The 24,031-nt window shown below is 38.2% G+C and overlaps 2 protein-coding genes and 1 long non-coding RNA gene across 3 annotated transcripts in view; 1 reads left to right on the plus strand and 2 right to left on the minus strand.

Moving 5' to 3' along the window:
- LOC111347447 (uncharacterized) lies at nucleotides 1–21,616 on the minus strand. Its single transcript, XM_088759425.1, has 27 exons — nucleotides 21,431–21,616; nucleotides 19,583–20,119; nucleotides 18,981–19,094; nucleotides 18,365–18,637; nucleotides 17,717–17,878; nucleotides 15,763–15,899; nucleotides 15,420–15,573; nucleotides 14,769–14,936; nucleotides 14,261–14,397; nucleotides 13,854–14,046; nucleotides 13,285–13,440; nucleotides 12,718–12,837; nucleotides 12,448–12,561; nucleotides 11,685–12,248; nucleotides 11,491–11,598; nucleotides 11,164–11,286; nucleotides 10,071–10,607; nucleotides 9,142–9,231; nucleotides 8,063–8,179; nucleotides 7,567–7,683; nucleotides 6,777–6,974; nucleotides 5,616–5,764; nucleotides 4,561–4,699; nucleotides 4,123–4,212; nucleotides 3,946–4,012; nucleotides 1,323–1,521; nucleotides 1–845 (listed from the first exon to the last, which is right to left on the minus strand). The coding sequence occupies exons 1-27, from the start codon at nucleotides 21,519–21,521 to the stop codon at nucleotides 786–788; spliced, it is 4,914 nt and encodes a 1,637-aa protein (XP_088615551.1). The 5' UTR covers nucleotides 21,522–21,616; the 3' UTR covers nucleotides 1–785.
- The window catches only part of LOC148730474 (uncharacterized), a 9,013-nt gene continuing 5,344 nt past the window's right edge, over nucleotides 20,363–24,031 (plus strand). The window contains exon 1 of the long non-coding RNA XR_016000962.1: nucleotides 20,363–20,514. This is a non-coding gene — a long non-coding RNA (uncharacterized LOC148730474). The remainder of the gene's footprint in view (nucleotides 20,515–24,031) is intronic.
- Nucleotides 23,044–24,031, minus strand: part of LOC111324194 (uncharacterized) — a 34,801-nt gene continuing 33,813 nt past the window's right edge. The window contains exon 53 of the mRNA XM_022927687.2: nucleotides 23,044–23,980. Coding sequence (XP_022783422.2) covers nucleotides 23,903–23,980 — 78 coding nt within the window. The 3' untranslated portion in view covers nucleotides 23,044–23,902. The remainder of the gene's footprint in view (nucleotides 23,981–24,031) is intronic.

Below are 24,031 nucleotides of genomic sequence, written 5' to 3' on the forward strand. Positions count from 1 at the left end.
TTCTTTTTCCAAAATATACATCTTTATTGTTGAAAAAGACCCAGAGAATTTTTTCATTCAACTACAAAGCAATAACACAACTACTGAACACAAATAAAAACTAGATTTACCAAGCGTGAAAAGTAAGTTGACCTTGCATGAAAATGTATCAAGCTTCTGAGAATATTAATTTTCAATATTCTCCTTTTTAGCATTCCCCTTTTCCTTTCTATAACTGATCAGCAAGATACACTGTTTCCTCCGATCATCAATTCACTTTCATTATATGAAAGTGAATAGCTACCAAGACAAGGTCAACAATTGATAATATCTCGAACTTTACTAGAGAATTGTTAAAAATATATTTTCAGTGGCAAAACGCTTTCACATATTGAAGGCGAAAAAAATTGTAATTTTTTTTCCTTGTTTCTTAAATTTATACATGTCAAGGCAATATATTTCTATCTCGAAAGTGGCGAAACTGTCTCCAATTTTGCCAAACTGTATCATGGCGGTTTTTTTTTTTTAATTTCAAAACGCGGCAGTCAATATTTTAATCATCATAAAAAGGCACCCCCTAGCCCTTGGACCGCTTGGAATAACTTGCATCTCATTTCCCCTCATAATATCACTTCTGAATAAATCACGTTTATTAGGGTCGTGAAAATAAATGAAATGATCATCAACTAAAGAAGCTCTTGATTAAAAAATTCTTCCTGTCATCACCTAAGGAAATGTATAGCGAACACTAGGGAGAAAATACATACTGATGCTAGGGTTTTAAACAATTAACATGTCTTAGGTACTTATAGCAGATTACTCTGGCCTTCTCTGGCTAAACCCACGTGACGGTCAAAACTAAAAATCTGAAAAAAAAAACAATTATTTAGCATACATTCGGCAAGGGTAGACGTAATATTAATTATCAAGTTCCAAGCCGTGTTCTGTCTGAATAGTTTTTACCTCAAGGAAGTACATCATAGATTGATTAGCACCCCTTTCATTCATATGACATTCTGTAAATTTCATTTTGGGAGAAAAGTTCTCTAGCTTAGGGTGGACATACTCAAGAAACATGTCCTTGATATTCCCATGACATTTCACACGAAGACGCATCCATAACGTGAATGTAAAAATTCGAAGACCTTATTCTTGGATCCATAACTCAAAACACGCGCCAAACATTTCCCTTGTATTTGAATTCGATGACTAGATAAAATAATAAGAATTTGGGTCTTGATCTGTAGAAGGGACTGCAGTCGCAGTGTTCCTTCCCTTGCTCTAACCTTAAAAGAGAGTAACAAAAAAGGTATCTATGTTCATGCTCTCGCTGTTTAAGTTACCTTGTTGTCGTATGAGAAAATTGCATCATTCGAAGTGGTATTATTAACACCCTCCACTTGCAAAATAGGCTCTTCACCTAGTTCCATACTCAAGGACTGGACTTCATATGTAGGGACAAGTGGAATAGCGCCATGCTGAGGTGGTTCTTGCTCGAATCGAACTATATTTTCTTTCACTGATGATCCTGACGAAGGTTTCCTGAAAAGAACGAGTAAAAGAACGTTTCAAATTAGTTTCCTGAATCTATTCGTGCGTCGTTTAATTGGAAGCATTGATTTTATTTATTTTATTTGAATAAACTATTTCATATGTTATTCAGGACCGGAACTATAATAGTAATAATAATAATAACGATAACAATAATAATATTGTAATATAATTAATATTGTCAGATGTCCATCGTGTGGTTGCCTTTAATCAGTATGCACTAGCAGTCCTTAAGTACCCCATGTGGACGCAGCACTGGCCACTGACAGAACTAAGAAGGATTGACCGGGAAGCGCGGTAAGTGATAGTAACAAATGGGGGAAAACACCCAGCGTCATCGACCGCTTTATTGTACGTGTCGAGGAAGAAAGGTTGGCGTGGTCTGCAGTCCGTAGAGGGAGAATACAAGATCACGAAGATTAAGGCAGTATTGAAACTGTACTCAAACAGCGACCCTAGTATGAAAGCAGTACGAGAGTTTGAAGAGCGCGTTGCTGCGTTGGGATATCAGTCACTCATTACCAAGGCCCTGAGGTATAGTGAAGAACTTGGACTGACTTTGAGGCTTGCATACCCGGAGCCAGCGTTGTGTGGAGCTGCTGGAGAGGAGGTAACTGCGACAAAAACAAAGCAGCTGCTGAGATCAAAGTATGAAGAATAGTTGTTGAAGATAGTACGTGACGAAGCATGCCAAGGAAAGTTGTGTACAGCAAACTGGAATGATGATAGCGTATGCAATAAGAACTGCTTTTCATGGCTAAGCGATTGGACGTCATGCCCAACGTATGTTGTGGCCGGCATGTTTGAGTTGTACGAACAGCTTCTACCGACGAAGTTATACCAGGTTAAGAAGATTAAGACATCACAGTCAAGTAACATATCCTGTCGTATGTGCAATAAGGCACCGGAAAGCTTAGCTCACGTATTATCGGGATATTCAGCCCTCGACCAAAACAAGTATCTGGGAAGACACAACAATGCACTGAAAGTACTATATTTTGAGTTGCTACGAGAGCTACAACTGGTCGAAAGTCCTCCTGCATGGTATTCGCCAATCAAGCCTAAACCAGAATACGTCTCGGAGGATGTCCAAGCATTGTGGGACATACCAACTTATGGGGAGAACCAGGAACTGCAAGCTAACAGAATCGATGCAAGGATAGTGAACCTTAAAAGTAAGGAAGTAGTTGTCTTGGAGATGAGTTGTCTATGGATTGAGAGTAGTGGAAAGAAAGATGAAGAGAAGGCAGTAAAGTATGGTCCACTACGATGGGAGTTACAAGAACGGTACCCTGGATATACAGTCCAGCAGCACAATATTATGCACGTGCTTGGAAGTTGGTCAAGGACTATGGAGGATCGATTACGGAAGTTGGTGGGAAAAAAGACAAAAGATGTGCTACGAAACATGCAGAAGTCTGTAGAGTCAAGTACGTTGAACATTGCAAGGACTTTTAAGATCATAACATGAACCGTAAAACTACAAAAGAAACTTTTGAAAGGTTGAACATTATAAGAACATTATATAAGCATGAAGTTTATTCCCACGTATGAATATCAATTTGAAGGATATTTTTAAAACATTGAAGGAAATTTAAATATCCGTCTATTAGAAGACTAATCGATCTATTCAGAGAATTTAGTTTATAAGTTTTAAAGCAATCTTATTCACAGAACGTGGCGCAGCTGTTGTTATGTATATTAATAATAGATTTTAAATTAGCGATGTTATATTAGTATTAGTTGTATCTTAAATAATTTTCTATGCTAGCAAATAGGTTTTTATATTTTTTATAAGTGCTACGGTATCAAGTTTCATAGGTTACGCTGGGCGCCCTATGAAACTTTCTTTTCCTCGCATGCTGAAGGTTCAATAAACTGCGTCATAATAATATTTAACGAGGGAGCCCAACTCGCCATACCGGTTTTCAATGGGGCCCTCATTAACTAATTAATTAAATTAATTAAATTGATTACCTTAATAATAATAATAATAATAATAAATTAATTCAATTAAATAAATGTGTTTATAAATAAATTTAAAAAGAGTCAAAATCTTAAAATCGATAACTAATTGAAATATCAAAGTTTAAAATTAATCAAAATCTTTTAAAAAAGTTCTTAGCTTGGATTTAAAAATAGATAAGAGATGTGTTTCTTTCAGATCAGTTGGAAGACTGTTCCAGTCTTTCGCAGCTTGATAGATAAATGTTTGTTTACCCCGGTTTACCCTACACATCACAAATTAAGATCTCCCCTCTAGCCAATATGAAATATGGCGTCATTACATGTGTTTATATTAATATATCAACACAAGAATGTGATGCCTTGAGAGCCTTTTGAATTCATTGGTAGACAATTTATGACAATTCTACCAAAACTGTTATCTTTGTTGAAAATCATCATTTGACTTACCTAAGACGAAGTAAAAGAAAAAGCAAGGAGCCCAACAAAAGGAATACAAACACTGCAACTGGTATGGCTGTTTGGAGTTAAGAAATAGATATTAGCAAGAGAAAAAGTTCTTCTCAAAGATATAATTCATCAGAAAGGGTTTGATTATCATGTCAAACCACACTGCTTGAAACGTACCAGCCAAACGCGTATCAAACAATGGGTCCTTAGCGAAAGAAGCATTGTCAATTCTCTCCGTCAAAGTGGTTGGGAATTCTTTGAAGTCGCCTGTTTTTGTAATGAAAATTAAATGGAATAAACAGATAAATACACCAATGAATGAGTTTAAAAAAAATATCAGATAGATTAATAAATGAGCAAATCAATATCGTAAATTGATTGATTTACGAGATTTCAATGATTGCGGTGCAAAGTAACTGGACAGTGAATCGTCAACTAGAATGACAAATTAATTAAAAATAACACTGATTGCTACTTCGCCATTTGTTTCTGTTCCTTTCGAGATTTATCGCTGCTAAGATTCTTTTAATTCTATTAATTCATTGAAACTATAACTTGCATCCGTAAAATATTAAAAAACGGGAAAAACACGCATAATAATACGTGATATAATACCTCCATTGTCACAACCATACATCGCTATCCGCAAACAGGCAAACAATCCAGTGTGACTGAGAGGGTGGATTCGAACAAAATGGGCGCTCGTTCCGTGCAGAGAAACATTTTTTGCTGAGATATTTGTGTTAGCTTTGAACTACAAAATAGAAGAGGAAACATTTTAGAAAAACAGAAGAGCAAAATTGTGTGATTTGATCCTTGCCAATGGAACTTTCATACAGTTGTTATCAGACCCTCGATACTCGATTATCAGTCTCGATACCCATAGGGATTAAATACGTGAGGAGGAGGGATGGCGCAGTGGTGAGAGCGCTCGCCTCTTACCACTATGGCCTGGGTTCGATTCCCGGACCTGGCGTCACATATGGATTGAGTTTGTTGTTGGTTCTCGTCCTTGCTCCGAGGGTTTTTCTCTGGGTCTTCCGTATTACTCCCTCCTCAAAAATCAACATTCCAATTTGATCTGGAATCAAGTGTTTTTTAACATGAACCACCGGCTCGGAAGATTGGGCAACCACTTCCTACATTATCGACTTTTAATCAATTAATTCCAAGTTTCAAGTATCACTATCTACCGTAATTAATCGATTTAGCGCCCAGGGTAAATATAATTTTGAGACCTAAAAGGAGGGCACTTATTCGAAACAGGGCGCTTATAGGGCAAGGCGCTTATCTGTTTTTTGAAAAACAGAAAGTGTGAAACAAAGCTTTTGATGATAATTTGAAAAGGATCAAGAAAACTGGAAAACGGGCGTTTGAATAAGAAGGGCACTTATTACCAAAATCAGCTCGAGTTGAGCGCTTATTAGAGAGGACGCCCTTATTAGAGAGGACGCCCTTATTAGAGAGGACGCCCTTATTGGAACGAGGGCACCGAATCGAATCACTACGGTAATATCTAGTATCAAGCATCGAGTTTCGATCATGGAGGAAGGAGTATCGAATAACGATTACTGCAAAATTACTTTGGGTAACTCACTTTTAAGTGAGACTTTAAAAAGTCTACATTAAGAGTTTCGTGACCCGGAAGGTTATTGCAATCATGTACTTACAATTCTGGTTTTTCCATCTTCAGTGTAATTGACAAAAGTAGTCTTTTCTGTGCTGTTGCTCGTGGATACGTAATAGCTTTCAACCCACAAGTTACCTGATTCATCTTCAACAGCTTCGGTTTCAATTTCAGTGATATTTGTAAGGTATTCTACACAAGGAAAAAAGGTTTTTGAGTGAGTTGAAGAGGGCGCATGGGGGGTAGGAGAATAAAACAGGCACTTGATCAGGTTTAGCAAGGGCAGTATGTAAAACCAAACAAACATACAAAGAATAAAACAGATTTAGTCTGGTGCTGCTTGGCGAATCCGTTTCAAATTTTATTCGTGTGATTTTTGAAAACAGGCTAAGGAATTGCAGATTATCAGTTTCAGAAATTCGATTTTCTCTCTTCTTCTAGGAAAAGAATATAGAAGAGGCCTCAGATCATTAAAAAGCATAATTGATCAGCCAGATGGACTTCATCATTAAAACAAAAATCCGTCATTCCAAAAAATATAGGGCAGATAAGCCAAATCTCATCACCTCTTCTGAGCAAAAACTTTGGAAAATATCTAGAAATAGGAAAAAAAGCGTTTTTCATGATTTCTTTAACCTCCAGGTCTTTCGCCTGCTTGGTCAGTTCCAGTTCATTGTTAGCTCTTAGATCCATTATCTCTTAGATTTCACACATTTTTTTTTTTTTTTGGTGCATGCGCGCATCAAAAAGCACTTGGATGTAAGGTGCTGTGTTCTCTTTTTACCCTAGGTCTGTCAACGGTATGGTCAGTTCCAGCTCATTGTAAGCTCATTGTAAGACACACGTATCTTCAAGAATGTTTTTAATAATACAATACACCCTTTAAGAGCTATAATGCCAAAAAAGAAATCAACCAAGTACAATCTGAGGAAAGAGACAAGTCACCATCCTAAAATAAACACTGATAGGTTCAAAAACACGTTTGTCAACCGCTTAATTTTTAAACATAATCTAGTCTTATAATTTTTATCTTGACTTTCTCTGTAATTTATATATGTAGTTTCTTTTAATGTTGTAACATAGGACATGTGATTATTTATCTTATGCCTTAATAAAGATTCGATTCAATTCAATTCTTAGACCCATTACCTCTTAGATTTGATATACTTTTTTTGAATTGAATAAATTAAATGCATGTACGCACCAAAAAACACTTGGATGTAGGGTGTTGTGTCGGTTTGTGACGAGCACCACCCATCCTCCCACGTTCCCATAACCTCGATACCAATCCTCCCGCGGTGAGCAGAGTGACTGGTGTCTCTCTGTGAAGATGACGTCATGTGCTTGTCAGGGATTCGACGCGTGTTAGGTATCTTCAGACCCAGCTCCCTAAATCCACAACCTGAATAATAAAATGTAATTATGGCAAGTTGACAATGGTACATGATGTTAATAGTAGAGGAAGGTATTCAGCAATTAAAAATAAAGTTGAAGGTTTTATTTGAGTGATACACCTGACTTGTTTTCTGAATTAACGACACAGGAGTGTGTTAGTGGAACAAAGTGACACCCTAGCAACTCGAAAATAAAATTTTGCCTCATTATGCATTTGAGTTAAAAAAAGAGAGGACAAACTTTATCCTCTCTTTGTTTAAACCACTCAATCAACCAGGCCCTTATTGTTAATGACGGAGCGAGCATTTTTTGAGAATCTAAAATAGCATTGATAATGCCAGACCTCTGGCAAACCTCTTTCCGACTCCAGCGCCTCGTATCAAATTTTCTCGTGGGAAGGGGGTGAAAGGTGCACGTCCTTCAGCCTTGATAATAAGGGCTTGCTCACAGATTAGTCAGTTAGCTCGTGAGTACTATGTAGGTAAGTCAATGAAACACCGGAAAGATCTAAGCTATCTCCTGCAGTGTTCAAATTATTATTTGACTGACTCGGTCTATTTGTAATAATTAGTCAAATGAGACATCCAAAAAGCACTTACCAATTTCACACTCCTTTCCGGAAAATTTCTCTGTACAATTACATTTAAAAGCACCCAAAAGATCTCTACAAGTCCCGCCGTTCTTACAGGGTGCTGAATCGCATTCATTCACGATATCTGAAATTTACATATCACAAAAATATTGAGCCAAAACCGTCAAATATCTAAGAACGTCTTAAGTTAATCATAAAACCTCCTAAGTTACCAGTGAACTCGAGGTGTACGCTGCCACAGAGTTGATATTATGTACATCCATTGTCACCTGATTGCTTTTTTTATAATATGCGGCACCTCAGACCTGATATGTCGTGTTTGTTACATTCTTTCTAGCCACTCTAGTCTACTATGATTTATCACATTAAGTTTGCTATGCTGTAACGTTAAGAAAGGCATGTCCTTGCTCTTAACTGATAGGCTTTCTGGCTTGCAAGTTGACTTAATTTTAATGACCAAGTCATTATTGATATCAACAGCTAAAAACCAACGTGACACAGACCTTCCGTACAGTTCACACCTCCGATCCCCGCTGGACAAGTGCAATTGTACGTGTTGTAACCGACAGCTAGACATTTTCCTCCATTTTTGCAAGGGTTAGGCTCACACACAGAGGGGGCTGAAAAAAAAGAGAATTTTGTTAATTCAAATGTCAAAGGTTTTCAAACCTACGTGCTTAATGACTGCAATAAATAAAAAGAAAAATACAAGCTTCAAACAGCCGTCCCCGATCGACGATCTTGACCCTCCAAACGCAAGTTCAAGTTTGATCAACGTGACGTCAAGCAACACTTGATAAGACCTCCAACAATGTTAGCTGACCAAATGATTTTTTAGATTTTAAGCCCTTTCTTCGTTTATCTCTATCTTGAAAGGAAACGCGAGACAATTATGGCTTAAAAGCATCTGTTCATAGAGTTCACCATCTTATTGACCAAGTTCGCCAGATAGAAATATCAAAATATTCAAATATAGGGGCAAGTCTCGTGATTAAGAAATCTAGAAACGTTTTCAGTGGAAATGGTGAATTAACTGGGCAGCTCTTCTTTATATTAACTTTATAGAGAGTCAGAGTTTTACTTTTAAAATAGGTATCTTGTCTCTTTTCGAGGCTTTGTGAAACTGAAAGTAGCCTATAAAGTTAAAGGACCTGAATAATAATAATAATAATAATAATAATAATAATAATAACAACTTTATTTATCCTCGAATTTCAAGGTAGCACGCAAGTGCTAATATCTCCGTGCAACAAATAAACTTAAACTAAATAAATTCAAATAATGATGGTTTTTGAGGAGAGGGGAAAGCCGGAGTACCCGGGGAAAAACCTCTCCGAGCAGAGTAGAAAACCAACAAACTCAATCCACATATGACGTCGGGTCCGGGAATCGAACCCGGGACACATTGGTGGAAGGCGAGCGCTCTCACCACTACACCAACCCTGCTCCCCTTACAGAACCAGTTACCCCTCCTGAAGTGACACCATCAACAAGGTAGATAGAGTACGTTCTTGGTCTCCCAACAAAGTTCAGGTAAACAAGCAAGACAGTATAATATCTATTTAAATTGCATTTTACTCACGTGGGACACAGCGAAACCCTCCATCTTGTCCGTAATTGTTTTTACATTCGTGCGTGGAGGGACAGTCTGAGCTGGTGCATGGTTTCCAAGCTGATTGTAAGAAGAAGACAGAATTCTATTTTTTTTGATATACATGTGTAGCCTGTTTCTTTCTTCCTTTTCATGTAACTTTGAGAAAACCGACAAGAAAAGACAACTCGGTAACATATATAAAGCATTATGACACATTGATCACTATTTTGTTTGTCGCTCTTAGACAGACGATATATTGATAAATTATGATCCAATGTATTGAGGTTTACTTTTAAAACTTTTAAGATGCTAATGAAAAATGCGGTAGCATTGAAACTTGTAAAATGTGCAGATTATGAGAGAAAGGCGCGGGTGAAAAAATTTCCAATCCTCGTATGAGAAAGCATTTATAACGACTGATCGAAACAAAAAACTTCTAACACTCAGTATAAAGTCGCACCTCCTAGTTACTTTGGGCATGTAAGTGAAACTTTCCCATTTGTCTTGCCATTGATTACAAGAACCTTAACTTTTGTTCCTTGCCCTGGCGCTATCCTTTTTAGGATAGCCCTTCGCTCCGACGAAGGGCTAACGCTCGAAACGTCAGCTTTTATAACCGTAACGGTGGCCAATTTACCATTTCAACTTTGTTGATATATTCAAATTATTTCGTTACTCCCGCCGACGCAGCGCCAAACAGTTTCTTTAGAAATTATCAGCCGCTATCCTTTTTAGTTAACCACACTTGTTCCCCGTTGTTAAAGAGTTGCCCCTTTCCCACTGTCCCGTTTTGCAAACTGTTATTTAAAAGTTTCCATTTCAAGGAACGAAGACATTTCCACAAGCTCACCTCCTCTTCTCCCCCAACAATTAAAACTAGTGAAATTTTATCCTATCTTGCCACATGTCACAAGTACCTTTGCAAACCGCGTCTCGTGTTCTACTAACAAAATGCTTCAAATTCGAAACGTCCGTCACCAGAATGTGGTCACTAGGGGGGTTTGATACCAACAGGTTCATTTCTGCGGGGTTATAATTGTTATCCAAGGGTACAGCTAGAACAGTAACACTTCTTTGTTTCAATTTTGCTGCGTATGGCGCTTCATCGTCGTTTGATTTCCCCATTATCATCACAACTACAACTGCTGGTTTTGAGTGGTTATAAATTTCTTCAATCTCTTGTGCTTTCCGTAATGCCGCACCCAAGTTCTTCATGTAACCCATGGAATAATTCGCACCGCGTAAAGTTTCAGAAAATTCGGTTAGGTTGGATGCTTGCCCAGGTCTGATGATAATGTCAGCATCAGTTGCATATGAAATAACTGCAACGTCTGCAATGGAAATGGAAGACGCCACCGAGATGATGAACTCGATTTGATGCTTAATGTTGTCTTCTCCGACATTTTTTCCTCTGTCCAATAGAAACAGTACTGTGGAGCCATTGTTGCTGCAATCTGAACAACAAAAGCCTGTCAGCCGGTTACTCATTCTTTTAAAGTATATGCTTAGTCTTTCAGTTGGTCTCTGTGTATGTCTGCATATTTGTGTGTGTCTTTCTATTTCTTGGTCAAGGAAACTATCAGTCTCTCAGCAGACCAGTCGATCACTTTTGTGTCAGCTTGATCAAACATTTAGTCTTCTTCACCGTTTTTTCTGTTCTGTTTTGTTTTTCCAGAGCATTTTTTTCTCTCTGTTTGGCCGTTTACACAGTAATTCATTGTTTTTTCCCTCCCAGGTTGTTTTTACGATACAGATAGTTAGTATAAACTACACAGGTGAATAGCGCTTTTCGTACGCGCTAATAAGCTGTTTCTAAAGTGACTGACTATTCACCTCCAAGTAGCCGAAAAGCCAAACTCGCGCGTCAGCAACTTAATTTCCTGCTACGTCTGCTATCTTGGTAGAAACTAACCAATTTTTTTTGGTTTCGGATATTTGCGGCTCGGTAATGCTCCACCACTATGAAACACTTTCAAATTGTTAGTTTTAAAGTTTCTCGAAGTCACTCACCTTTGGTGCAATTCTCACCGTACAGAGAACTGTTCGCGCATGTGCATTCAAACCCACCAAAGGTCTCAGTGCAATGTTTTCCAAAAGTGCAGTTGGAACTTGCGTTTGAGCATTCTCTAACATCTGATAGCATAAGATTAAAAACGTGCGAAATATTTGTTAACAGTGTAACGAGGTTTAATACTTTTTCTTCTGATATGCACTAGTAAAAGCTTCGATAATACCTAAATGGACTGGATACAAAAGAATTTGTAGCGTTATTTTATGGAAACATGCTTACACATCATTTTAATAAATACCTAATACATCTAATGTAATAAATACTACCTTCAGAACACTTTGCTCCTTGAAAGCCTTTCGCACACGTACAATTCAAACCATTATTTTGGCAAATACCACCAAACCGACAGGGATTATCCGCGCACTTATTCAAATCTGCAGATAGAATAAAAAAAGGAAAATAGAAATATGAAGCCCCAAGAATCTCATTATGCAACAAACATTATGTAAAAGATAAATACCCTGACAGATCTTTCCTCTAAGTCTGTTAAAAGTTTCCGAGATTGTCTTAAATTCAGTTCTGAACACAAGATCCGTGGCATTTACAGCTATCTGTTCGAGCTGGGATAAATCATAGTTTGAACCGATTCCAACAACATACGGGACCACGTTTATGTTCTTGAGTAGCGCAGCTGGCTGTGTGACGTCATCGGTAGACACGCCATCAGTTAGTACAACCAGGATTTTGGAAACATTGCCAGGTCGCGCCGAACTTGGGTCAAACAAATTCTCTGAGGCTTTTGTCAAGGCTTTTCCAGTATAAGTTCCGCCAGCGGGATACCTTATGTTATCAATCGCCTGTTCCACGTTTGACTGAGTTGTGTAACTGTCCATTTTGAACACCACTGTGGCATTTGTGGAGTAAACAATAACTCCAACACGTGTTAAATCACTGGATACATTAAACGTACGAATGAAGGTTTTTATAGAATCTTTGATGATCTGAAAATTGTCTTTTCCGTAGAACTGCACGCTAGCAGAGCCATCGATCAGAATCCCCAGATCGACTTTGTCGAACTTGCAATCTAGAAATCAAAATGAAACTCAACGTCAAAACCTAATCAATTAGCTTCAGGTTTTTTTTAATAATCTTTTCCCGAATATTCTTCAACATTAGGTAACCTCTGCAGCTTTTTTTCTAGATTAAAGCTGATTACTTACTTAATTTACCTGTACTAAAAATATTTTGCATTTTAATAAGCGTAGCAGTCTACACATATTTACCTAACTGGCAGTTCTTGCCACTGTTTCCATGGTTACAATCGCAACGGTGATCGCCATTTTCGTTGATACATTTCCCGCCGTCCTGACAAGGGCTGTTGAAACATTCGTCTACATCTGAGAAAAAAAAGCTCAGAATAAAACGTGTGGGAATTAATTATGTCGCTAAACACAACTGTCCCAAAGGAAAGTATATGATCCTTGAGACACTGATTGGGCTCTATTAATATGAAAGTATTTTTTCAAATGGATGGACGTTTAGTTGTCACTTACCATCTTCGCAATGATCTCCCGTATATTTCTCTGTACAAATACACCTGTAGGACCATTCCATTAAGTTCTCCACGCATTGTCCACCATTCAGACAAGCCTTTGGGTGGCAAGGATTGGTGGCTACAACAACAATAGGTCTTTTCTTAGATATCAATTGTGCTTTTGGTGAACTTATTATTACTATCAATATCTTATCAACTACTGCTTATGTTTTTATAAAAGAAGATTTGGGTCTTACAGCTAATAACATTACGCCAGAACTGATCAATCAGTTACCACGGACCACCCTTACAGCAGTGGACTGAAAAATAGCTCCTCACTTGACTCGGATGATGATCACCGCTCAGTTATAATTATGCCTGACACTTTCACGGACAACAGTTCCTTTCAGGATTATTTTCAAATGAAAGATCAAACTACACGATCGGCTGTCAAAGTTTATGAAAAAAAAAAAATAGAAGTCTTTCTACTTCGTAGCTATCCCTCCTCTGGAAAGTCATTCACTTTCAAAATATTTTTGACAACTTCTTCAAAAACTGCCCGATAATGTTTTAAAGTTGTGAGTACCTAGGCAATTGTCCCAAAGCTTGTCTCTGTCGTAATTGTCGGTGGTTGCGCACCATGGTCGATTATGGTTGTCTTTGATGCAGGAGTATTTCATTTGGCCTTCATAGATAAAAGGAAACACGCAGCATTTGCCTCTTGCCGTCTTGTGTGAACATCCTGCCATAACAAAAGAAATTAATTCCACCATCATTTTTTAGGTCATACTTAAGATGATTTGGCTTACAATAAAGGAAATTCAGCATTCTTCGTCAGCTTTCGCGGCAGAAATTTTGTCGGTTCTGAAAACATGACGCCACCTGCTTGCCATGCCAGTAACTTTCTGTTTATTTTTAAGATTTATTCCGAGTTTTCTGATGGACTTGCTTTGTGTATGAACAATTTCTCATCAGTCATTACTCCGAAATCAATCTTTAATGGGAAATATGGCCTGACTGCTCAACATAACTTAAAATTGATGAAATAATGGCCAGAAAGAGAGCTCCCAACGAGTTTACCCGTAAGGGCTACATGCATAGAAAGAAATGGCTTGTGTTCTGGATTAATAATTAATTGTCTTATATTTTTGCCACCTTCAGTAACTTGCTCTCCATCAGCTGTGGTTGTAACACAGCCCATCATTTCTGTCCGGACACAGTAACCATCATTCGTGCCATATGTGGCATACTTAGGTTGCACACTGACTGACTGAACCAGTCGAGGAACCAAAAATTCCCTCGTACGTTCAGAGTTCCCTCTCAGATCGTCATTAGTTTGCTTGAATAGCTGAGAGAAAAAAAAACGTTTTTTCCGATGACGGATGACCTGTTAATGTGGTCGAAGCGTGAGAACTGAAAAGCATATCTTTACCCGACAGCATAAAAAGTGAAACTGCTAATGCTAAGGGATTGGACGGAGGTGGGTAGAGGAATTAAGGAGAACGCACAGAATGCACAAAACACGGTTAATTTCCGCCCCTCCCTTTGGTTTAGTTACTCACCAGACACTCTTTCTGATTTTGTGTTAATTCCTTAAAATCAAATCCATTCAGGCCATAGCGAAGACAAAACTTGTATGGCCATTCGTTTGCATCTTTTGCTCCTTGCACTACTACTTTGGAAATATTAAATGGCCTTCCTGTAAGAAAAACTCACCGTCATTGAATTTTCATCTGCACATTTCGGGCTACTATCGCTCATGTACGACGAGTATAGTCTCGATTGCCAATAAGGGACACTTAAAAAGCTTCAACAATGAACATAACAGTGGGACCCGGTTGCCTTAGGGGTATACGTGTAAACAATAACAATCGAATTTAAAGTTGCGCGTCGAGAGTGATGGAGGCCATCCACGCTTTGCTAAACGAAAATAACCATAGCCACGCATACTGGCGTTAGAAAATAACCATAGCCACGCATATCAGCCGTTAGATCTCGTGTCATGGTTCATACTTTTATAAGGTCAAGGTTCTCACCATCGGGTGTAGATGAAGACATTAAAAGACCTACCTAGATCCAATTGAAGGTTATGGTGATGGAAAGGCAATGCATCGGTTCTATTCGGACACCAAGCCACAGTTCCGTCGACCAATGGAGGACAAGAGAATCCAAAGCGAGCATTTGAATGATTGCACGTGATAACATTTCCTGCCTCCCTTAAAATTGAAACTTTGGTTGCTGTGATTAACAAAGGATGAAATAAAATATTAATTTTTAGAACATTTTTCTAAACCGATTGTGTGGCACAATAGAACATAGATAAGTCGTGCGGTAAATACGATGATCTACTAAAAAGTTTTTTTTCCGATTTTAAAGGCTAGCTTATAGATTTCTTTTTTTAATATTTTATATTTTTATTTTTCGTAAATAAAAATCCTTTCTTCTTTTACAAATCATATAGGGGAACAAAAAAAAAGTAAAACAAGAACGTAGATCAAACTCACTTCACCGTGTTAAAGAATCTTGTTCACACTAATTCACATCATTTTTCCTAGTACGTAATAACTTTTAAACGAGCAAGGCAATGTAATTGATTTAAAAGATTTAGAAGGATAACGAATCAGATAATCTATCAAATATTGAAATTGTGATGCAGCCACTAAATCAGTGAAAAGCAAACATTTAACATAAAAATCGAGATGATACAAAAAGATGCCTTACATGTATTGTGTTTTCGAAGCACGTCTACTCTGAGGCATAATCCATCACCCTTGAATGGTCTCCAAGGACTAAAACTCAAATATTGAGCTTCTAGTGACCCAGAACCTAGTGTCACATTTGTTTTAGCATTTGAACTAGCAGTGGAGAGGCTGATCTGTAAACGAAGTGGTAACATCATCACCAAAGCATCAATTCATGCCTAAACTTTATATTCTTAACTTATCGGATTCATTTGTTCATTGTTTAGTTGGCGATCGATCGACAGACCGATGATCAACTAACTGATTGTCTGACTTGTTAACTAATGGGTTGCACTACCTTCATGATTAAATAAATTTCTTACCAGACAAGTAGATTCGTTTCGAATGATCTCCAGCTCATGACCGCCATTAACAGTGGAACCGAAACAGTAGTTATCAGGATAATCCACGGAATCTTTTTTACCTTGTAAGGTCACTTTACTTAAGTAGGTTTCTCGCCCTTAAAAAATATTCTGGCATTAGAGAAAATTCATATGTTTAACTTATACAAAACCTTATGTTATAAGGACTCTCTTGGTATTTTTATGCTTAGTAGCTTGACTCGTGTGAACCGAGGAAAAAACAGAGCAAGTGAGATAGATAGATAGATAGTTAGATAGATAGATAGTTTATTATCAAAAACCTTGCAGCCACAGGCTGAATTACGTTTGATTTACAATAAAATATATACTACAAAAAATACATGGCTAAGAAGAACTAATTAAAAAGACAAAAATATATAATTAAGAGAAAAACAATATTACATCATTGCTTTATGGACATAGTGATGGATAAAACTATTTCGAGTACGAATGGTGTGGAGGCGCCGTGTAGTAAAAGAGTGCTGACTCCTTAAATTGACTTCGCACTCATTCTTGGGAGGTAGTAAGCTATAGAGCTTGTGCGAGGGATTAGACAGGATGGAATTAAAAAGCTTATCACATAAGAACTCGCGGCGGTTGTGTAAGGGAACTAGACCAGTCAAAAGAAGCGCCTCATTGTACGAACAATCTGGATAGATAATACGTAAAGCTCGCCTTTGACATCTCTCAAGATCTACTGAAAGGTATTGCGGGAGGCTATGATGATAAACAGGGCATGCATATTCAGTGACAGGCCTAATACAAGTCAAATAGAAGAGCAAAAGTTCCTCCGACTTGACCTGTGCACGCTTAAGCTGACGCAAAAAATACAGGCGCTTGTTTACTTTCTTTACAACTTCGGATACGTGATTATTCCACGTGAGATCGCAAGATATCTGCAAACCTAAGATCTTTGCTTGCTCTACACACTCTAAGTCCTGATCATTAACCTTAATTGGATCAAAGTTCTTTCTAGAGTGACTGAATGTTATGCGCAGTTCCTTGCACTTGGTTTCATTTAATTGGAACTTGTCAGCAGAAGCTTGCGTCGCGAGTTCGTCAACCGCTTGTTGGACTTTGCTGACCTCAGACTTCATGACTGTTTCAGAAATAGTGGAGTCATCGACATATTTCCACATGTCTGTACCCGGGATGATGAGGTCGTTTATCATAATAGTAAATAACCAGGGGCCAAGTTTTGTGCCCTGTGGGACCCCTGATGGGATGGCCCCCCACTCCGAGTAACAGTCCTGACTAAGTTTAACACGCTGTCGGCGACAGGACAGAAAGTCCACTATCCAGTCAATTATTCCGCTTGGAAGATCGTATGAAATGAGCTTCTGAACTAGGATCTGATGGTCAATAAGGTCAAACGCCTTGCGGAAGTCAAAGAGGATGGTTCTGACAGTTGCACCGTTCCCATCCGTAGCACTAAGCCATGAGTGGACCATGCTTATTAGTGCTTGTGTCGTACTGGAACCTGGCACAGTCCCAAACTGCCGTACATCCACTTTCGCCAACACAACAGGCTTGAGGAAACTCTCCACGACGAAATCTTCAGCAACCTTAGAAAGCACGGGAGTTAGGGATATTGGACGTAGATGTTTGTTTACATCGTGTATTGGATTCTGCTTTGGTACTGGAGTGAGCAGCAATTTATAGGACCAGTGGCAGGGCCATAGCTACTGAGCCAAACTGCTTTCGTTAAGAGGGAGATGAGATTCAAATGTTTACAATTGTCCTAAAAGCTGACCAAAAATTTTAGAAAGGTTTTTTTCGGTTGTCTCGTGCCCGGAAGAATGAAATAATGCGAGTCTTGCTAAGGAATCTACACTATTACTAAGCCACATGGAACTCAATAGCAAGCCCGGCTATTACCCTTATTAAGAATTTACAATCATTTGGAAGAACTTACCTAGATCAACCTTGAGTTTTCGGACGAAGTCTTCTTCCTTTGGACACCAAGAGTAGTCGCCATTTAAAAGAGGTACTCCCCAGGACGAGTTGTAGGATGATCCCTGGATTGTTGAGCTCGATAAATGAATGAGGCCATCTTTGAGGAGGTCACCACACTTTGCTGACAAAAGAGACGCAAGATCCACGAAGAACGTTAGTTAGATTTATCAAAACTAATTCTTGGTATTGTTTGATCGACGTGACTGCGTTTGCACTACCCCAAAATTACCAAAAACTTTCGGTGTCTCTGAAGCTATATAATAGGTGAAATTTAAAATACGCTGATTGCAAATCAGGAATAAAAAAAGTCTAGGTCGCCAAGCTTGTTTCTCAGTTGTGCGTACATAAGTCCAAATAATTAAACGTTAGTTTAACAGCTATTACAATGCTGTCTCGCCATGTTGACATATAATGTCAAAAAATGATCAAAGCTTGACAAGGACTACAAAACTTTTCCTTGAAAATTTTTAAACAAAACATGCGAAAAGTTGTGGTGGTATCCATCAATTAAATAATAGGCATGAAAAATACGGAAACCGTTCGGCACCTCATAATAAAGCAGGTGAGTTAAGGGTGTAGAGCTAAAATTCAGTATGATTGATCTCACCTCCCACGAGGTATACTTTGTTATCCTCATTTCCTGGATAACATTCTTCCGAGTCCGTTTTCAGGTGTGCATCTGCACTAGAGTGGCAAGCGTTTTTACGCGTAACAAACAGTTTATAGCCATTTTTGGCGGCCTCTAAAGCACATTTCTTGACAGCATTTTCTCTGGTTCCAAAGTCCCCATCAAGATATGTTGCATTTTCTGACTCTAAGGATGACATGTTCTGAGAGGCGTCCGCAACGCAACCCAGTTCCAAATACTCCACAGATATGCCTTTAGAAAGTTCAACAAAAAGTAGGCACTAAAATTGGTGGTATGGGAAAGTTTCAACTGCTTAGGTAAGATGATGAATGGTTTGTGTACGTGATGATATCAGGATAATCCAATCATCGCCAGGCGTCTCCTGTTAAATCCTTCTCCTGAGTAGGGCGAGGCGCAGTGAAAGTGCACCCCTCCCCCTCCCCCCTACCCCCAGACCCCCCGCCCCAAGCCCCTGCGTCTCCAACTTGCCCAATAATACAAACAACATAAAAAACGACGGCCAGGGCTTGATATGGATCTCTTGGTTATCTCAAAGCAGGAAAGCACTTAAAAAAAAACTCTAAGTTTCACTTACTTATCTCACAATTGCCTCCTTGAAATTCTGGTGGACAAGTGCATTTGTAACCACTAGTAAAGCTAGTACAGTTACCATGGTTACTACATGGAGAGCTGACGCATTTGTCGACAACTGAAGAGTAAAGTACCACAGTAAGTCCAAAATCAGGTGATAACGTTCCCACTTTAAATATAATGATAAGGATAGTACTTTGGTGATCTTTGATCTTTTAACAGGAACTTAACAAAAATTAGTGAATAAATTGAGTCCTGAAACTATCATCGGACCAAAGTGTTGACAGTCTCCATACAGAGGCAGTATTATAAACCATGTTGAATTCCTCACCATAATCTTGACGACTATTTTTGTGCACAGTTTAACTCTTACTTTTTTAAAATATGAAAACAGTGAAATTGGATCTAACGTGTTGGTAATTAACATCATTATTAACTATATGTGACGTCATATCTAAGACCGTCATGTGTTGAATACTTATCTAGACTTTGCGATCTTTATACCAACCTATCTGTAACGTTTTGGGGCTTACAAACAAACACAAAACAAGGTCACGGGTAAAAAACCCACATGGATAAAATGGTTCGTTTAAAGGAAAACCTTGCCTTCACATATTCTCTTTGCCAAAGTGAGGTTAAAATTCTGTGATAAATCCATCGTGTTTGTGGCCTGTAGCAAGTGGTGGTCGTTGGGATTTGAAGCGATTTCGCTTAATTGACCCAGAGATACCTGGCTGCCAATAGCCACAGAAAACACAGTCACGTTGGAATTTTTTAAGTTGATTGCTGGAATGGCAACGTCGTCATCGGACTTCTGTGAAGTGATAACGACAACGATGGTAACAGCATCCATTCGAGAGTCATTGCTATTTAGCCAATCTTTCACTGATTCTAGTGATTTACCCAAGAACGCTTCCGAGCTGTTTGGGAAACGCGGCGCTGTTGCATTATTTAGGTCGTCTTTTGTTTTATAGGCCTTCGTCTCATTTCCAGCCAATGTGGTGATCCAGGTCTTATTGGTTGCCACGTCAAAGTTGGCCGATAAGTTATAGATAAAGCTGAAAATATTTCGGAAGTTGGCCTTGCCTAACTTGTAGGATCCCTCCACAGCAAATACGACATTCATTTCTGTGGAACAGAGGGCTGAAAAAAATAAAAATATGTGATGAAAAAAGATTAGGACGAAAAGTCGCGAACGAATGGAATGCCTTATCGCTTCAAGCCTAAGGGCTTTTAAAGTACGCATCTCACCTCACCTCTCCCCTACCCCTCTCCCCCCTCCCTTCGAAGTTGAATACATCTCGATTTATGTCGAAAACCGCAAAACTTTAGCAGAAAAAAACCAAGATATTATGCGTCACAGTGGTAACTCAGATCTGACGTCATTGCCCAGCGGTGCTGATCATTGTCTCGTTGCAATTAAGGGTCCGTTGATGAAGCGAGACACTGAAAACAAGATTTTGTCGATCGACACAGCAGCAGCTCTCTCAAAGATTTGATAAGGCAAAGAATTGAAAACATCTTAGTAGGGTGCTGTGGTAAGTGACTTAGATTTTGATTTATTCGCCCGCACGCATAGTTTCATCTGTGCGTAGTTGTTACGTCGCTTCCGATATAAAGCCATTCGATTGGTTTTAGATCTGGTTGAGTCATTTTTATTTGAAGTAGTTAATGATCCATATCGCAATGCAAAACGCATAAAACAGATCGGAAAGAAAGCTTTGGAGTAAACATGATGTTTTAGATATATTCAAAACTATGAAAAATCATCCAAGGATAACTTTGGCTTTCACTTAGTTCAGCTTGAAGTTCATGTAAAGTCACATTTATCAGGAAATATGTCAAATTCTTTTGGTCATTAAGGCTTTGCGTAGTGCAATACTGATTCAAATCGAGTTTATAGTTAAAATATACGGTTTATTGCAACAGCTTGTTTGTTTTTTTTTTGTCCTCATTACATGTACTTTCCTCTTATTTCTGTCATTCGTATCGAGATTTTCAACTGACAAATAAACGTTTCCTTTGCAATCTATATTTAGAAATCAGTTGAGAGAGCGTAAAGTTTGCGATTACGGAATATTTAATCGATACATGGTGAATTGAGTGACATGATACACCATCAATTTCTTCTAGTCCTCTCAAAATGGAAAGATATCATTAAAAATAAGAATCTTGTATCGCCATATGCCGCAGTATTTATCCTATTAACCACTACCAATCGTTCAAAAAGAAACAGGTCAGTTCCTTACAAAGGAACAACCGTACAGGAATCTTCTGGGCATTTCGTCGATTATGAGTACCTTTTAGAGTCTATTTTCTGTTAGCGGACGTTACACTCTGTTTGTTTTAACATAATTTACATGTATCACTCAGCCAGGCTCTCGTAACAAACCAACTCAAACACACCAAAAGAACGAAAATGTTGTGTGTGCTATTCACACAGCATGAACTTACCTTCGCTATTTATAGACCTGATCCATGTAAACACTAACAAGTTAATTGTCAATAGCAATAATGATCTCCTTGAATTGTTGTTGTGGGCCATTTTTCCCAGGTTGGGTTAAAAAGAAGCGCAACGGTCTCCCTTTGCTGACTGGCATGTAATGTGGCTATCGAAAGTGTATTCAGATCACAAATATCATAAATCTGCATATCCACTTATTTTTATCACAAAAAAAATCAAAGGAAATGTCGTCACGAAACAAACAAAAACAAACGGAAACTTCATGTTACAAAGACATCGATATCAGACCAAATAGTAACACAAAATATAACACTTTCTTAAGCTATACAGCTCCAAGGAAATCTTAAACTTTTAGTAATTAGAATTCTCATAGATTCTGACCGATAATCATAAGTAAAAACATCAGAATGGTTCACCCAAATGGTTCCTTTCTTCTTGTGGCTCTCAACCCACATTGTTTTTCCGGTTAACTGAACTGTGCAATTAATATCTGGATCGTCATAGGCCTGTTTTAATAAAAACCGAGAGAAACCACGAAATGGTTTGTATTTTTTCAAGTTTGTAATTTGTACTCTGAGTGAATCTTCTCCGTTCTTAATTTTCTTCGTTCCCTTCTGACCTACTCTTGTGTCTTTAACATTCGTCCGTCCTTACAAATTACTATTTTGATTAACGGCAGTTTCGACAATAAAACTGTCGTGACGTGGATTAGGAGTGGTTCAATGTCTTCGCTCACCAGGTCACAGGAACAGTAGCTATGAACGAAACAATAACCTACTCCACGAAACAAAGTCCTCTCAGAAAGGCTACGTGAGGATAGACGATATGATAAGTACCATCGCTACCATTACTAAGATGGTATCTTGATAAATTTTCATTCAGTATCAAAAAGGTAACATAATTAAAAATGTTCTTGAGTTATTATAGGAAGCGCCTTGAATTCCAATATTCTCTCGTACAATTAACAAAATGTTAGTCAAGTTTGGAGGAGGTTATTCATTGCAATTTTCAGTTCAAGTTTTTCTATTTCCTGTTTCGAATGCGGAGGAGTGAATCAAAGCAGCGTTCTTATAATAGTCCATTTGACAAGTCTTGGCAAGGTTAAGGGTGCCCTTGTTATGATAAAAAGGTTGGTGCTTTTTTTCAAATGCAAATTACTTTGTTATCATGCTAATTAGATACTGATCTCTTATCACAACAGGGTCGCCTTCAGCCTCCAGCCTCACTCTAATTCAAAGATTTAACATTAAAGTACACAATTGTTAAATGGCCTATTATTGGAGGCACGGCTGACAGAAATTCCCTTTAATTTTCCTTTTTATCTTCTTGTATCTTCTTAAGTACCAACAAAAGAAGTTGATAGTTCACCTTGCTTGTTTTGTGGCTTTTCATTGCTGAGCCTATTGTGAGCCATGACGTTAACGAACTTATACGTGCCGAAGAGACAAGAGAGAGATCCTTAGGACCAGCCTGTATAATTATCATAGAGGTCTATCGATCATGAGACTGGCATGCATAACACATAATGTTGATGACCATTGGATTACGAAGCAAATTACACTTTCTCGAGGAAACGTTTGATGATTAATCATTAGCACAAGAATCTACTTAAATATTAGTTTATTATTCATTCTTATTTTATAAGAATACAAAATTTGATTAAATTAAGGTTTTCTAAAAGTATGCTACATAAAACCCAGGTTTTGAGCTTCTCATTGCCGCGCTGTCTGCACCCAAATAACGATTACAAAATTTATTTTTACGGTCTTAAACAAACGAAACAGGATCTTACGATCGGAGCCAAGCTGGTATAAAAGTCACGACCAAATTAGCCCAGTCTATATCGAATAAATCATACGCCTACGACATACGACATACGATATATGACATAACATACTGTATCTATGATTTTAAACAAATAGAATCTTAAAGCAAGATAATTTGGTTTTATCAACTGAATTAATCTAGTAAATTGGTCACCACAAAGAGGTTCTAAACTAATTACCAATTCTCATTACAAATTCAGTTCATAAAATCAGATTACCTTGTGATACCCCCACAGAAGCAGCACTACAACTTCTCTAGAAACTCCAGTTCTCCTTTCACATCTTAAAAACAACTCGGCTAACTTTCTAAAAAAAATACTTACATGTCAGCCTAACATATTATGGACCGCCTGGCGAAACAGAGGCTCGCTTACGCGGTCGGTGCTGTCAGGGGAGAGCTCGAGAAGAACTCCGCTTTTGAAACTCCACAACAATCTCTGTATTTCATGCTTCAGGCGAAAACATGTTTTCCCCAACTATCGCGTGATTTTCACTCACGTGAGCCTCGGTAGGAAATCTAAAGGTTTACCGAGATGTATTCTCTATAGATTCTATACAACAACAGTAACTGTAACAAACGTCGGAGCAGTACAGTCCAAGACTTTATCCAGGGTACGATGAATAACTTGTGAAAATTCAAAGGAATGGGAAAACTTGACTCTTCTTCCTTTGTATCTCTTCCAACGTCGTCGTTCGACGATCAAAGCTAAAAATCTGAATGAGAGAAAAATGAGTCAGAAAAACGCTTATTTCCAAGAATCCAGG

The sequence above is a fragment of the Stylophora pistillata genome, chromosome 5, assembly GCF_964205215.1.
Source record: "Stylophora pistillata chromosome 5, jaStyPist1.2, whole genome shotgun sequence".
In the NCBI taxonomy this organism is placed as follows: Eukaryota; Metazoa; Cnidaria; class Anthozoa; order Scleractinia; family Pocilloporidae; genus Stylophora; species Stylophora pistillata.

What these genes read in the sequence shown, in the direction of transcription:
- LOC111347447 (XM_088759425.1), bottom strand. Translation starts at nt 21,521, where the DNA reads ATGGCCCACAACAACAATTCAAGGAGATCATTATTGCTATTGACAATT. An exon ending in CAGGTCTATAAATAGCGAAG is followed by an intron (nt 20,120 to 21,430) that starts GTAAGTTCATGC and finishes TATTTTTTTCAG; the next exon opens with CCCTCTGTTCCACAGAAATG. An exon ending in TGGAGAGCAAGTTACTGAAG is followed by an intron (nt 13,441 to 13,853) that starts GTGGCAAAAATA and finishes TTGTTATGGCAG; the next exon opens with GATGTTCACACAAGACGGCA.